The 16,901-nt window shown below is 33.4% G+C and overlaps 1 protein-coding gene across 8 annotated transcripts in view; it reads right to left on the reverse strand.

The window, feature by feature from the left end:
- LOC145689749 (uncharacterized) overlaps nt 1–16,901 on the reverse strand; it is a 506,237-nt gene that overhangs the window by 44,668 nt on the left and 444,668 nt on the right. For all 8 annotated transcript variants that reach the window (XM_081763962.1, XM_081763950.1, XM_081763957.1 and 5 more), the window contains 5 exons: nt 12,950–13,336; nt 11,539–11,685; nt 9,306–9,515; nt 4,048–4,877; nt 753–3,039 (listed from right to left, as the gene is read on the reverse strand). In XM_081763962.1, the coding sequence (XP_081620088.1) occupies nt 753–3,039; nt 4,048–4,877; nt 9,306–9,515; nt 11,539–11,685; nt 12,950–13,336 (3,861 nt within the window). The remainder of the gene's footprint in view (nt 1–752; nt 3,040–4,047; nt 4,878–9,305; nt 9,516–11,538; nt 11,686–12,949; nt 13,337–16,901) is intronic.

A 16,901-nucleotide genomic window follows, 5' to 3' on the forward strand; every position in this document is an offset into this window, starting at 1 on the left:
GTTGATGTATCTTAGAATTTACCCTAGATCATGCAATGAACTTTTTGTGCTATGTTTTATTGTTCTTCCTCTTCACCTTTATTGTTATTACTACTATTGCAAATGTGATTGTTCAGTAGTAGACTGCTGACCTTTTGTTCGATGAGCCCCTGGTTCGATCCAAGCCATGTGAATTTTGATGAATAACACTGTTGTCCGTATAATTTTTTCCAGGTTTTTCAGTGTCCTCCCGCATTCTCATTTCATTATTTTTTTAAAAATAATCATTCACTTTCATTAATCATCTGTCTCCTTTATGTCACAGGGCATAAACTGGAACGCAAAACTAAATATTTCATTTTAATTCATTTTCATTATTACTATTGTTGTTATCGCTATCTTTAAGATATTATAATTTGAAACCTTACTGAATTTCAGCTCTACGTATAACTATTAATCATTCTGAAAGATTTTATTATGGAACCTCGAATGCTTTATCTTTTATCTTAAAATTATATTCGTCGAAGTACATACTTTATTGCAAATATTATGCAAGCAAGGCTGTACCATGGGAGATGTATGGAGATAAGAATCTTTCTCTTTGAACTTTTCCTCTTGAAGTTTCTATTGGATAAGATTATATTTTAAGATATTTTAAAATCTCTCTAGTTCTTTTTGAAACAAAAAAATCTCCTGAAATTATTTTCTGAACCCAGCCTTGCTGAGAGGCTTAGATCTTATAGCTTGTTAACTGTATAAATAATAACACTTACCTCTGATCTCATGGAACTTTCAGTTTCGTCCAAGGCCCTCTGCTTTTCTTGCACATCTTGCTTCATTTCCTCACATTTCTTATGCGATTTCACCAGTTCAAGTTTTAGTTTCGCCTGTTCTTTTATGTGACCCTCTAACTGAAGTTGAATATCCTGTAGCGTGTTCTTGTAGTTTTGAACTTCGTCCCTTAAATTATTATTTTCCTCTTTCAATTTCCTTTCACGACTAGCAAGTATGGAATCTGCTTCTGCTAACGTCTCACGCAGAGATGATTCGGTTACCTCCAACTCCTCGATACGTCCTTTTAAGAAAGCTTCAGTTTGCTGTAGTTCTTTAATCTGATATTTAAGACTTTCAACTTGCGACATCTCTTCCATTAAATTACTGTTTTCCAACTCAAGTTCACGCATTTTGTGCAAAAGTTCCTCCTGATCCTGTAATTCAGCTTTCAGTCGTTCTTCTCGATGCTCTTGTTCCAAAAGACGAATACTCATCTCCCCTTTTGTTTTCTCTAGCGCGTACACTTTATCCTTGAGATTTAGTTCTGACTTCTCCACCTCCATCAGTCTTTCTAATAGATCTCCAAAATTAACATCACTTGATCTTCTGCTGAGACGCACGGTTTGCCTGAGGCGCTGTTCACTTTCTTCAAGTCGGCTAATTTTCTGTTTCAGAGCAGTTTCACTTTCCTCCAACGCTGCAATTTTCTTTTGGTAATCTCCTTCCATTTTAGCCCAAATTTCATCAGCTTGTTGTAACGTTTCCTTGTAAGCTACTTCTTTCTTTTCTAATTCTAATATCTTTTGTTTTAACTGCTCCTCGGATTCGAGTAACTGTCTCATGCTTCCTAGCGCATTCTTATCTCTAGCTGCAAGATCACCAACATCACCCACTGCCAAATCTTCACATCCTGGAATGATACGACTCGTTTCCTTCAAAATTTGTTCATCAGCATCGAAGTCTGTCAAATCTAGCGCCAAAGATAAGGAAGTGTCTTCCAGTTGCCTCTTTGTAGTCCTAATTTCCTCCTGCAGCTCAGATATTTTTCTTAAATGAATTTCTTCCTTCTGTTTAGCTACCACCAATTCTTTGTTAAAGGTTTTCTTTAATGCTGCTTTCTCATTCTTGAACAGATCTTGGTATTTACCAATATCTGTCTCCAACTCGTCTACTCTGGTTCTCAAACGCGCCTCAATAGCTTTCCATTTCTTCTCACGATCTTCAAATTCATCCGCTAATAACTTCTTCTCTTCCAATATTTCAGAGATCTTCTTTTGTAGTTTTTCATTTTCACTCTTTACAGATAACCAATCAGGCTTCATACCCATTTTACCAATCTCACATTTATCACATTTACACGAAGCCGGCGACCAGCTTTCGGCAACAACAGGTTCACTTTGATTACTAACAGTAATAACAATTTCACTAGCATCCTCGTATACACTCGTGTTGGACTGACTTTCGTTCACCAAATTCGAAGCCGATTTTGATTCCACTAAGTCCGTACTCTTTTGATCACAACCATTAGATACGGTCAACACTTTCGAATCTTCAACTACACTATCTTTACCCTGTTGTTCTGTACTCTCTGAAGAATCAGAGGTGATTAGAGGAATGTTAGAGTCCTTGGAATCCGTGTCGGTTAAAGGTGACAAAGGAGATAACTGCTCTGTCTCGATAATACTCTGATTTGAATTATGAAACACTAGCTGTAAACTTTCACTTGAGTCGGAGCTTGTGTTGTTTAGCATTAAGGTATTAAGCCATGAATTACTAAGATCTGAAGGACCTTCAATACTGTTGATGATAGAAGTACAAACTAGTTCATTATCCGTCTGAGTACTTTGTTCACACAGGGATAATCTACTACTGTTCTGCACGCATGGCGTAAACACAACCTTTGGAGCCGTATATAATACTAGATCAGTACATGTGGACGAGCTTGTGCTACAAAGGTAACTTACACTAGAAGAAGTAGTACCCGTCACTTTACACTGGGGATTAAATAAGCACCACAGATTCCATAACACAATACAAGGGACGGAATTTTCTAATGTTTGAAGTCTATAACGCAGATCAACTTCTAGCTCTTCCAGTTCAAAATTTCGTTGTTCATACTTTTGAACGAGGCCCTCCCAATAGCTCATTTCAGTCTTAGCTTCTTTCATCTTCTTCTGGCAATCAGAGAGGGTCGTCTTCAGCTGAGAGATTATCTTCTTGTCTTCCTGAAGCTCGGCTTGCAAGATAAATCTTTTCTCATTCATTGCTTTCACTTTTTCTTCCATCCTAGAAAGACGTAATAAGTTTAGATCAGACCATAGGATAGCCTCAAAGCAAATAGAATAATTTAAACTCAACACAAAAGATGCTCAGTCTCCCCGCTGATCTAGTGGCTAGCCTTTTGGACACGGGTCCCGGGTTCGATTCCTAGTGGGAGAGCCTTGAAATTTGAATACATTAGAGTAGTTCGGGTTTCATCTTGAATTGCAGGTCTTTGGTGCTGAAAGGGACGCTAAATTATAATCCAACCAACCAACCAACGAAAAGATTTTCTCAATAAGAAAATTAAATAAGACAGTTCCTATAATGTAAACATTAAAAGATAATGTAAACCACACAGTTATTTTGTGTTGAAGTTATTAAGATAACAAATAGTAATATATATCTAATATTAAGATTTTTTCAGTCCAATTGCATTTCAATATGTCTTGCCACTAAAGCGTAGCAAATATATATAAATAGATCGAGTTCTGATGACTTTTTGCAAACAACTTTTACGTCTATTTGAAAAGTGATGAATGATCTACCTTATGTATTGCGTCGTTAAGAGTTCACCTGAATGGTTTCGGTTACTTATACTATGACTGAATTACTTTCGTTAAATAACATAAAATTACTACTTTTATTTTCTTCCTATTGTTTCTAAGATTTCGCAGGATATTTCGAATAATAAATCTCACATCTTTGTATGGGAAATAAAGGGTTTAAGATACAAATACAACGAAATATAGGAACATAAAGTTAGATCTAAAGTCCTAAAGAATACCTGATTAAAAAAAGAAAGAAAATGTTAACTTGGATCATTTTAAATAATTAAATGTTTTTCTACCCCTCTTTCTTTCTCCCCCCACTTTTACAGTAATCTTGCTTCGCTCTCTAAATGTTGCACATTTTCTTCCCCTTCTACATTCCCTTGCGTAATATGCTAACTTCGAAATATCATTCCAAAAATACGACAGAGTTTAAAAATATGACATACAGTTTAGAAATATTCAGAAAGAATAGTCCACTTACTTTTGGTACTTAAGCCTTGTATCATTTTCAGCTTCCTCAAATTCACATCTCTCCTCCTCGAGTCTTTGATTTTCTGACTGTAACTTGGTGACCTTCTCACGAAGTTCTTTGAGTTGAACTTTAAGCCACGCTTCATGATTTAACTTCTCTGACCACTTTCTCACATGGTCATCACCTTTGGCTTCGTACACAGAAACTTTCTCTTCCAAAGTTTTCAATCTCTCCCGTAGCAAATGAAGTTCACCATCAGCCACTGCTTTGGAGGTTACCAGTTCTCGGAAACTTTCCCGTAAATCTTTCACAGAGCCACTAGATTTAGATGTTTTCACAGGAAGAACAGGTTCAGGTGATCGAACATCTGTTAAACTAACAGCACGCAGTCCTCTCTTGGTGTTTTCTACCTCTTCACGGAATTTATTCAGCTTTTCTATTTCCGCTGTCAATTCTAAAATTTGTGGCTTTTGAAGAAGAGCGGAGGCTGTTGCAACGGTGTCTTGTTCTGTTGTTTCGGTTTGCGTTGATTGATGCACGTACTCTGGTAAATCACTATCAAAGATACCACTCTCCTGTAAATGCTGGTGACTATCGACACTTTTTGATCTTCTACACGTTTCCTCTGTTTTGCTGTTAGTGTCTGAGGGTTCTTTATTATTGCTGTTGTCCTGCTGCACTGACACTTCGTCACTGAAAGTCACATGCTCAAACACTAACGACTTACTTTCTTTGGCAGGAGTTTTGTTCAATACTGTAGAATCTGGTGACAGTCCTCTGTCCTGATAGGTTTGTAACTTGTCCATGATTGAAGGTAGATAAGGTTCTTTTGATGTATCCTGCAAGTAGGAAAAATATTATAATATTATCTTTTTGTCTTTTTGCGACTTCAAAGTTTTATAAAATAAGCAATATTTAAATCCCACACGTATAGGGAAAATTGAAGTCCTGACTAAAGTTTTCAATCAATATCGCTAAAAATATTGTTATCAACCATTCAAAAGATAACAGTTTAGTTGAAAAAAATATGTACATATGAAAACACACGAAACAGTTCCCGTTAACTGGAGATCGTTATTATAAGATAAGGAAAAAAAAAAAGAAAGACAGAATATGATGTGTGATCAAAAATTACGTTGCATAACTTTATTAGAAATAAAATAATAAGCTTAAATGGAATTTGATTTAATCTCCTTCAAAGTATTGGCCTTGACTAGCAGTGCATTTATCCCAACGTTGAATCCATGACTGGAAGCATTTGTGGAAGGCTTGTTTTGGAAGGGCGTTCAGCTGCTCTGTCATAGCCCTCTCAATGTCAAGAATGGAGTCAATGGAGTTTTCCTTTAAGCACGGTTTTAATTTTTGGGAATAGCCAGAAGTCACATGGTGCTATATCTGGAGACCACAGCGAATGTGGACAGACAGAAATATTTTTTTCGGATAAAAGCTCACGGATTAAAAGCAAGGTGTGGCACGGTGCGTTTTCGTGGTAAAGAAGAAAGCCATTTGCCCATTTAATCGGCGATTAAAGTGCTTGTCGCGGATTCACAAAACATGTATAATTCTTTGGAAATTCCTCGAATAGTCATTCATCTGAGCAAATCATTTATGGCATTTTTCGCACGTTTTCGTCTGTTTTTGATGTCAAAGGACGTCTCGATTGTTGCTCGTTTTCAACTGACTCCTTGCAACTTCTGAATTGTTCGCACCACTTGTAATGCCACCGCTTCATCGCCATATAGTGATTTTGACATTTCGTGAGCTTCTTTGGCATCCTTTTTGCAGGTACCAAAGGTGTAGGCTACCGGCCTTACTAGTTGAAATGGATACAACAACCGTTCATGTAATACTACATTCACCGTTCTTTTTGATCACACTTTGTGGAATAAAAACTGTCATGTTGTCACAAATACTGTATTACTCTGATTTTCTATAGCTTACAAAATCCAACTGAAATAAAAATTAATCTGATCAAAGGAAACACTTATTATTAATGACCTGTGTTTCAGTTTCGGCAGTATATCACTGCCTTCTCAGATAATGTGTCTAATGAAGGCAACGTTAGTATTGTCGAAACTGAAACAGAGATTATTAATAATAAGTGTTTCCATTGATCAGATTTTATTTTTATTTCAGTTATACGTTCTCAAAGCTAGAATGAACAGCAGTGAGTTACAAAGGCCAAAGATTCATCTTGCCTGTATGTCAATCCAATTCAATCAAAGTTGTTCTTACTCACCATTTATTTTATATAGTCATTCAGGTTTCTTCCTGGCCTACGAAGTAATCTTTTTTTTTTTTTTTTTTTTTTTTTTTTTAAGTATCCCAGCTTGTATTTGTTATTTGAGTGACGCCTCTTGCCCACCTTAGAGGTTTTGATCTTGCTATATGTATGATGTTCAGTGACATTTGCAATCTTGTTCAAAAAGAAAAACTTGTCCATCTATCTCTCTTTTGAAAATCCATATTTTCTCTACTCCATCTCAGGCATTTTAGTTTTTTGTTTGTTTGTTTGTTTGTTTGAAATAACCATCTCAAATAACTAGAAATAATTTATTTCCTTTTATGAATGAACAGGAACATTGGACTTCTTTTTTTAAGTGGGTACCCAGAATTTTTTTAAATAAAATCTTCCTATTGTGAGAATCGGCATTATTTGTCTTACAGCAAGTACGATAATAAATCGAGTTTCAAGATAGGAAGAACTGCCGTATTAATATTGGAAAAGTACAATAGCAAGTCAATTGATATTCTTTCGCTTCGGAGCCAGGTATCCTAACTGAAGTTTTTCATTATCTTCCCGAAGCTTCATCAAGCAATCTTCAACATACACTAACCCCTCGATCTGACGGTTTTCCTATATCGGAAGCAACGGACAAAATTTGTATAGCAGCCAATTCCATTTGAAAATCCTAATTATAAACTAAAAAACATCGAATTTACTATATTATGTTTACAGTGTACAAGTATTCTACACTATCAGACCGGATAGTGTTTGAATAAAGTGCAATACTGTATTATTCCCCTTTCTTTTGTGATGTAATTGTGGAAATAAGCCACTGCAGAAATGTGTCGGGATTTACGGGCAATCAACAACATCAAACCGATGTTATCCCTTTTTATCTATTAAAAAGAGGAATGAATGCATAGAGCCTGGTCGACTTCTTCCAAAAAATCATTTTATTGAAGATGATGAAAAAAAAAAGCTAGAGAAGCTTAGGCCATTTCAAAATTTTCTCGCCTGTTGTTTTAGGTTCTGGCTAGGGTTTCTTTTAGAATCAACGAAAGCGATCTTGGAAGAGTAAGACTATCCAAGCTACGAAAACTCTGTCAATGAACTTAAAAGTTCTGCTATACTTTAACACTGCAATTGCTTTATATAATTTGGCAGTAATAATGCATGTGTCATGGCACACATACCTGATTCTGAAGGAAGCTCAACCTTCAATTTCATACAGCACAGCTACGCTGATTTAGTCACCATTATATTGTATATGCTTAAGTGCGTATTTCTCATCTATACAACCTCTTTGTGATAAAGCTCTACTGTAAATAAAGCACTAATCTTTTGCTGTAAGTCTTCTAAACAGATTACATTTGAAGTTAATTTTCAGCCATCTCTGAAACTTATGACTGCAGGCTCGTTTATTTAGGGAAAAATGTTGAAAGGTTCTTTTAAGAGTAAAGTTTTAAAGGATAGAAAAAAAATCACCTTTCAAATTGATGAGAATTTATTTTTTTAAATGTTGGTTATGTCTCTCTTGTGCAGTTTTTTTATCTTTCTTCTATCGCAGTATTAACATATATTTTATTACGTCCTTATTATACAAGCCTGATGAGATAAAAGCCGTAGAAGTGTCAGAAAATCAGCTTCAAAAATACATCTATTTACAAAGATTGAATGAAAAAAAAAAGTTAATGGTTTTTGACAACATTTGTTGTCCTCTTTGCGTTGCACACAAATATGTCTCTCAGGTGTGAAATTTATCGGTAAAAGTTCATTGAGTACATCATTGGACATTCTACCATGTACAACTTAATAGTTGTGTATAGTAGAAATATAAAATAATAACCCAGTATTTAATAAGATTTTCTTACCATTTTATAGTTATATTAAGGTGCAAGTTTTATAGCTTATCTCTCCACTATGTCATGCATCACTCAATTCCGAAACTAAAACTAGAAAATTTTGCTTCAATTTTGAAAGAAATTACGTTGGAATCATATTAATGTTTGTTTACATTATAGAAAAATTGAGCCCATCAGGATATTTATATTTGTTACCGAAGCAACAATTAGGCAACAATCTAATGTATTGAGAAAACTCTTGTAGCCAACTTGATTAGCTTCTTCAGTATATGACAAGTTTTCTATGTTACTTGAAGTCTAATTCAATATAGATGGATTGATTTTTATCAAAATCCCTATGGAATTTTAATCACACCATTACATCTCAAATTTCGATTGTTGAAAGTCTTAATACATCTAATATTTTGAGCTCTAAAAATAATTCATAAAAAATCTATGATAAATTCAACGATAGAAATGTTACTTTTAGATCTATTATTGCAGAAGTAAGTAGTTCTTTATTCGATAAACATACATAAACATAAGTGTGTTCTTTATGCGTCATATATATCTGTTATATTCGTAAACATTTAGGAAGACAAGCGTCAACATCTGTGGGACAGGAACTGAATGTCCCGTGTACTTTGGAATGGATAGTCACTACTCACGTTTTGTAAGCTACTTGAAAAACGAGTATCATGCGTTAGGATAAAAGGATGGAAAATGTCTATTCCTATTCATCTTTAGTAAAATCTTGCAATTTTAACAGCTAGACAAGATAAATAAATGACATATGATCCCGTCTTTGGCTTAATAAATTTTTCAATAATGGCATCTTGCAGTTTATAATTACTTATTCAGTGATTATTATCATCTCAGAAAGCATGTAACTAGTACGTGTGTGCTTTTTTCCTTTCTTTTAATACGATAGGATATACTTATGAACTAGATACAAATCGCGGTTGGTTCTATAGTAACACACAGGGACGTACGCAAGGGGTGGGTCCTGGGGGTCCGGATACCCCCGAAATTTCGACTTCTGTGTAAATTAAGTCTAATTTTAGGGGCAATTTTAGGAATTTTAATATATAAAATACCCTCATATTGAGTTTGAAACCCCCAGAAATAAATTCCTGCGTACACTACTGGTAACACAGATAAAGTGATGTAAAATTTGTGGAAAATCATACTGTCCTTACCATAGTTAAAAGAGTAGACGCTTCGAAAATACTTTTCAACTGATGTTTCTGATCACTAGTAGAGGTGTGGCCTTTCTCCAAACCTTCTAGCCTTGCTTCGTACGTCTCAAGCAAAGCTAAAACTTGCTGCAGGCAACACTTGTCTGTTGTGTTCGTTAAATTTTTCGCTAGTTGTAACAACCTATCTTTAACTTCTTCGTGCCTCGCCTCCTATACAAAGAGGAAATTAAAAATAATTACCATTAAAGACTAAAAATAATAACCATTGAAAAAATAAAAATAACTTGGTAAATAGAAAAAATAAAATGTTAGAAATTTATTTACATAAAGAGAGTAATTGGTGATTTTTTATTACAGAATTTGAAATATGGTAAGTGTTGAAAACTTACCTCAAAAATGTCTCGCTAAGAACTTTCGCTGTATTGTTTCAACTACTCTTGCTGTAGTCTTTTTCAACGGAATTAAGTCACTTACATGAAAATCGAATGATAATTGCACTTTTATATTTCAAGAGTAATGAAATTGAACCTACGATTTTTAAACACAAAATGTTCCTATGTGGACAAACTATGTATATGCCTCAATTTGTACGTAGATTTTCTACACAGGATGTTTTAGCTTCCAATGCTCCATCAGGAAATCTCATTTGCTGGAATTCTTCAGTAACAAAGAGGAACCAGTTTTACCTTAAGTTGTCAGTTTCATTTCTAAAACTCCTGCGCCACAAATATCCAAGATGCTTTCATAAAAAGTTATTCAATTTTCATACGGGTGACTTAATCCAATTGAAAAGCACACAAAGGGTATTGAGACAGTACAATAAAAACTCTTACGGATGCAATTTTAAGATAAGTCCTCAACACTTATCGTACTATTACTATGAACAAAAGATATTACTACAGCCAAATTAACATTAAAAATACAAAATGTACTAAATATGCACATTTTTTTCTGAGCATAACCTCATCTAGTACCTTGTTTTTTATCAAGTAATACAAAAGACAGTATTACTGGGATAGGTAAGAATTGGGTACATATTGGATTTTTTTTAAAAATCAGTTTAATGTATAGTCAATCATTATTTATTCATTGATATGTTTACAAGAAAGGCTTTGTTTCATGTGGCTCCTTTTCAAGAATCTTAGAGACAAGAGACATAATGGAGTCCGTAAGTACTTCAGTAGCTCTGAAGAATTTTGGTAAGATTCTTAACGATTATAGGTATAATAAATTGAAAAAAAAACTTCTTTCTCTACTAAGTTTCTTAACTATTTTTCTTGCTATAATACTGGAGTTTGAGTTCTTGAATAATTTAGATTTCTAATACAACAAATCGTGTTTAATTTTATTCCAGTTTTACAATATATTTTCCAGATTTTCGATCTTCTCTAGCGATCTTTTTCAAGGATGATAAAAATAACAAGAGAATGGTCACATCTTTGCCATCTACCTGTTGTTGAAATGACGCAAGCTACTGTGAAGAATTACCAAACGTGTTATTTCTTCCTTGAAGTAGAAAAGGATTTCAGTTTTACCTTATTACAGATCTTGTCGAACTTTTAAAATACGTTATTCCGTGTACTTCAGATCCCGCGTTTAATTACAATACAACTTTATCTTTCTTCTGATACTCTTGATATTTGAGAAAGAAAGATCACCAGAGTGAGTCAATAGTTTGGACACTAGTATATTATAAAACCAAATTTAAGGCTGTCCACCATGTTGAGATCGTACAAGAGGCTAATCAAACTATTGTAAATTATGCTTACCTGACAATCCTACATCCTATGTCCAATCTTTTTTAACCTTTGTGTTTACATTTTCGTAATGAATAATGATAACACTAGACACTACCATTGCATGAGAGATTTTGTGCATGGTAAAATGACTTATAACAACATTGCGAATAAATTTGGGAGATTATTATTAATTATACACTTGATACACAAGCAAGGGCACTGAATGTCTATGGTAAATATTTAAAATTGGAATATACAAGTGTATACAGAACTCTTCTAAGAAAACTTTCTTCAGCTTCTATATTTAAGATTATCTTATATAAATAATAATAATAATAATAATAATAATAATAATAATAATAATAATAATAATAATAATAATAATAATAATAATAAACCTTTTTAGAAATTCTGCTATTGAAAGTATACAGATACTTTTATTTTAAATTTAAACCTAAATTTTTCTGTAGAACTATTATTACATCGGTACTTACCAACTTGAAGTCTGATAAACTAACATCTAGATCGCTACTAATTTCTTCACTTGTTGGCAGAGAAAGTACTCCAGAATCACTAATATCATCGTTTTCTGTGTCAGTCCAAACATCACGAGTATCTGGCCCTTGGCTTCGAACGGAGGCCTAAAAGATAAAATGTCACTTCAGAAATTCAATAATAAAGAAAAAGAAATAACTTTGTATTTAGTTCCTAACGACAAAGATAATACAGGGATCCGAAGTTTGTATAATAACTTTCCAACCTACATTAATGAAACAAAAAGTTCTTGTAGAATATTTCTTTATTGGATTGCAGTCCGTTACTTTTACCGTTTATACTGAACAATTGATATTATAATGTAAATACAAGGCGCGGTAACTAAAAATTGTTTCGGAGCAAGAATTGTAGTTTTTGTAACTGTCACGTAATTGTAATTGTAATGTAATTTTGGTATCGTTGTTATTATCCTACTGTAATGTTGTAGTGTATTGTAAAAATAAAAACAAAATGCTAAATAAAAAGTAGCTCCAGTAACCGTAAAATATTGTTAATTATTAAGATATTCAATATTAATGTCCGGGCCACTTTTAGTTGCCTCACCATGTATTTATAAATATATATATATTGAAATGATTGATAATATACCGTAATATTTAAAGAGAATTATATAACCTATTGAATTTTTTGTTTTCCCTTTCAATCTGAATCGCATACTTTTTGTTTATAATATACTGTATTATTAAATTATCTTATTCTTGTGTGTTCAATCATACAATTAAATTAAATAGTTCAATTTAATCATCAACTGAAAATTAATGTTATACCTTTACAGATCTTTGATTCTGACTTTTTTAAAAGGCTTTCAAATGCTTTACAAATTTTCATAAATTTATTACTATTAGGTTTTGGAGAGAAATTTGAGATAAGATTAATCTGCATCAGTGTTAAGACAAAACATAAAGCTAAATTATATTTCATCGGTTTTTGTTAAATTATTATTACTATAATCTAAATGAATAGATATACTACAGCTCACAGCTCAATGAAAAATGATAGTTTTAATTTTTATTTCATAATTCTTGACATTTTGATGAAATTAAACCATTTAGAGGTATATTCTAATTTAACATCTATAGGGTAGCCAAAAAGTAACTTTGCTCTAATTCAGACATGAGTATAAGAAATACAAAACTTTGGCTTCGGACTAATTAGCAAGCATATTCTTACACAAAGAAAAAACGCAATTAAAAAGTCTAATTGATAAGTGTTGAGAAATACCTAGGTATAATACAATTAATTAAATACTATAGGTATGATATTGTAAGTTTATAAGTGAAATCTAAATTAAAGTTCCAGATTGTATAACAATATACACAAGTGAGAAGAACATTAGTATAGAACGCTTACCTTCTCGTGACATTCTTCTAATTCTAATATTCTAAACTCCAGCAGTTCATTTTGGTCACGCAGTTCCTGAAGTTCAGTCTGTAGCTCCATCTCTCTGTCCTGTTGATGTTTAATCTTCTCAGCCATGGCTAGATTGATGGAATTTAAGCTGCCTTTCTCTTCCACTATGTTGCTATCAATACCCTTTTCCCCAAGAAGCGTTTTCAAGTCTCTTATTTTGGCTTGTGCTACAAACAATTCGTTTTCCAATTTTGTACGAACTTTACCTTCCCTTTCCGGATCAGTCTTGTTGCCAATTTGTGTCTGAAGTAACTGATAGGAGCGTTGAAGTTCTTGATGTTCTTTTGTTAGTTGTGAAAACAGAGTTTCGTATTCCTTCCGTGCAAACTGTAAGTAAATAATGCATGTATATTAAACAAAACAAGCGGTAAAAATCATGGTTCTGTACGAAAAAAAATTATTAAAAAAGTAAAATAAATAAATGTGTTATCGATATTGATTACCATGACCATTTTGAAATGTTAAAGGGCAAAATAAAATTTAAAGTCGTATTTAAACTTTTAGCCGAAATCATTTCTTCATATATAGTAACATGCAGAGTTTTTTCTGCAAATGGTATAAGCACTATTTGTCGTATGCATTTCAAAATTTCTTCAGGTCTTAGCACTTCATGTTCACTTTTTATTTTAAAACTAGCTTCATAATTTATTTTATAATTAATATTAATTTTAATAAAGAAATATAATAGCACTGGAGGGAATAAGGATGCAGGTGGCGAATTTCGTTTCTTGGTCGTGGGAGGCGCAGGTATATTTTTTTTTTTTTCAGATAGGAAACGTTGTTCTTGATTGATCCTCACTAGGAAAGCAATGCAGAAAGAACAAGAAATATTGGATCTAATAATATAAAGAATGCATATCTTTGAAGTTATGGTAAGTGAGCAAAGCACCCGGTTATAAGAAGCATAGGGGAAAGGGCATTGAAGAGGGAAGGGTTGAGGGAGGCATGACTGGACGAAATCAGAAATCAGACGATGTTATATACTTATAAATGTCTTTATTATATAACAAGCCTTGTCAAACATGAGGCTTTTTTTCTCTGTTTAGGCCATTTCATTAAAATTTTTGTCACTGTTTTATTGTTTATCAATATATATTTTGTATGGATCTGTATGGAGAGGTATGTGTGAAGAAATACAGCATATTTTTTTTCATCAGTATGTATAAAGTGGTATGTCATATCACCTCTGGTTACAAAGGAACTTGACTCACGATTTCGTGAGTTTTGGGGTGCAAAGAGCAAACTTTAAATTTCATTTATCTCAAAATCAAGTTTTTGGATCACCTTACTTTTCACGCCTACTTGACTTATATATATATATATATCGGGTGTCAAAAACTTCAACCGACAAACTTCTCGAGGTGAATCCTCGCATGAAAATGAGAAAAAAAAAATCTCAATAAATTTGTGTCCTACAACGCATTGTTTCCGAGGTATAAGCAGCCGAAAGTGTGAGAATGAACTTAAAAAGGCGCATATTAAAAAAAAACAAAAAAACTATGCAACGTATTAGTCTAGTGTGTCTTAAAAAATCACTTTCAAAGTCATACCTCCTTCATTTAAAAATACATGTTTTAAAACCCTGCGATGCATTCGCAAGGGATTCCCCAAAGGAACACGGGGATTCACGGATAATTTGTCAAGTAAAGATGGGTCGAAATCGGTACGGACGAAGAGGTTTCCCACCTAGTATCAATAATTCATTTGTACCAAGTCGATATCGCAAACAGATACAAAATTGTGCAATTAGGGCAACATTTGCAATGCAAATACAGCACAACACATGAAACAGGATGTTTCACAAGTGTGGAAATACGTAATGAAAAACAAGACCCAAGTGTCCACACACGCATGAGATGGCAAAAGGAGACAACGGCATAGAACATGTTAGCAGCAGAGTGGTCATCGGGAAATCCGTCAGTCTCAAAAGAAGTTGTTATAAATAGGAAAACTGGAATGTGATGAACATTTTAGTCGGGAATGTCTCCGAAAAGCACGACGTACAGTGATATTTGTTAATGTATGTAACAATGTCCTAGCAACTGACGACATTGGAACATCACCAATCAAATGCAAGTACCACTATTGTAAAAATGACGGCATGCACTGCTGAGTTGCATAACATGAAAACTGGTTGATGAAAGATACAAAACATTATCTTAAATAGAACCAGTAGTGTACGCATGGCTGTCTGAGTTTTAACCCCCTTTGAACAAGATAATATGTAAAAAAAAGCATTTACTATATTAAGATATGTAGATAAACATCTGAAATGATATGAACTTAGGAGCTTGAACCGTCTTCCCCTTGATGAAATTCTGCGTACGCTATTGAAAAGAATATTTATTACTGTGAACTGTAATTTTCTAATTAATCATTAATTACTTAATTAATTGAGTCCTGTCTACCAATATTTGTTTGAAACCCGACTAGGAGAGAAAAGTAACTTTCCGAATGATAAGATTATTTCTATCCTACGAAACGCTAGGAATATGATCTTTTTTTTGACCCATGCATAATTTTCGTAACAAACGAGGTTGTTTTCCAGAACAAAGGTCGTTAAATATGTACTTACATATTTCCTTCGAACGAATCGTCACTTCCTATATACGTAGTATCGAGAACCAACAAAGAAAATAAGTTCCTTGTTTATATAAAACACTGTTATCTTTCTATATAAAAGAAGTTCTGACTTATTGATTGATCAACACCCAGGCCAAACCACTGACGCTAGAAACTTGAAATTTGGACAGGGTATAGAATTTGTGGTGTAAGGTCCCAATAAAGAAGGATTTTTGGAAATTCGATGAGAAAGTCACGAATCCTTTAAGAGATATATCTCGAAATCCTTTAAAATTAGAGGCATGAAAGTTGGTATTTAGGCTTTTAATTTAAAACAATTAAAGACGTGTTTTAGGGTTTTTAGATATTTCCCTTAGAACTAAAGAAAGAAAAAAGACAAGAAGTAAAAATGGTGGAGCTGTACCGTAATTCTTAAAATAAGATGGCCATGTCTCGAAATCCCTTAAGAGTTGAGACATACTAATTAAAGACGTGTTTAAGCATTTTTTATGTTTCAGTTCGAAGGGAGGCAAAAAGGGTGGAGGTTGCATTGTTATAATAAGATAACCATATCTCAAAATCACTTAAAATTAGAGATATGCTAGTGATATGAGGAGTGCAAGGCCGTAGGCCGAACAAATGCGGAGGTCTTGGGGTAAAGTCTGCAGCTAGCTTTCAAATGAAAAAAAAAAAAAAAATTTTAATCAACGCGCTCTAATATGTGTTACTCTAGTGAGAAATCGAACATAAAATATTAATAATAATAAACGTCTAGATGAATTCTGAAATGTAGAAAATGGTTTTCCTAATACTTTTTCAAGAAATATGCTACGTTATTATATAGGGAAGTTCTATCACATCGCAGGTCTTAGACACAGCCTTAAGAAAACAATAACGTAAGTATGCAGTTAGCCTGTTAATGGCGCGCAACTTGAAAGTGCCATCAAAACAACTATATGGGTCAGTTGAAAAAAGAACACAATGTAAGGTCAAATTCTGATCGAAATAAAAGCAAGTGAGCATATAAAATATCTATATATTCTGTTCGAATGTGTTATCTATATTGAAGCGAAATTTCCAGCAGATATTTTTCCTTACTGCATCACTGACTCTACTATGATTCATGATTAGGGTTTCCAAACATCCTGATTTAGTCTGAACAGCCCCAGATTTATATAGTCTATTTTACCAGGGATTGTTCGGAACTCCTAATGTGCAGATTCCCTCCAAAACATAATATCATTCATGCAATATTTAAAAGTACTCCACGTTTATTAGTCATCGATACTTAAGTGAAAAGAATAATCTACTTTTTGTCACTCACTTTTGG

This window comes from Thermobia domestica, chromosome 1 (assembly GCF_964235325.1).
Source record: "Thermobia domestica chromosome 1, izTheDome1.hap1.1, whole genome shotgun sequence".
In the NCBI taxonomy this organism is placed as follows: Eukaryota; Metazoa; Arthropoda; class Insecta; order Zygentoma; family Lepismatidae; genus Thermobia; species Thermobia domestica.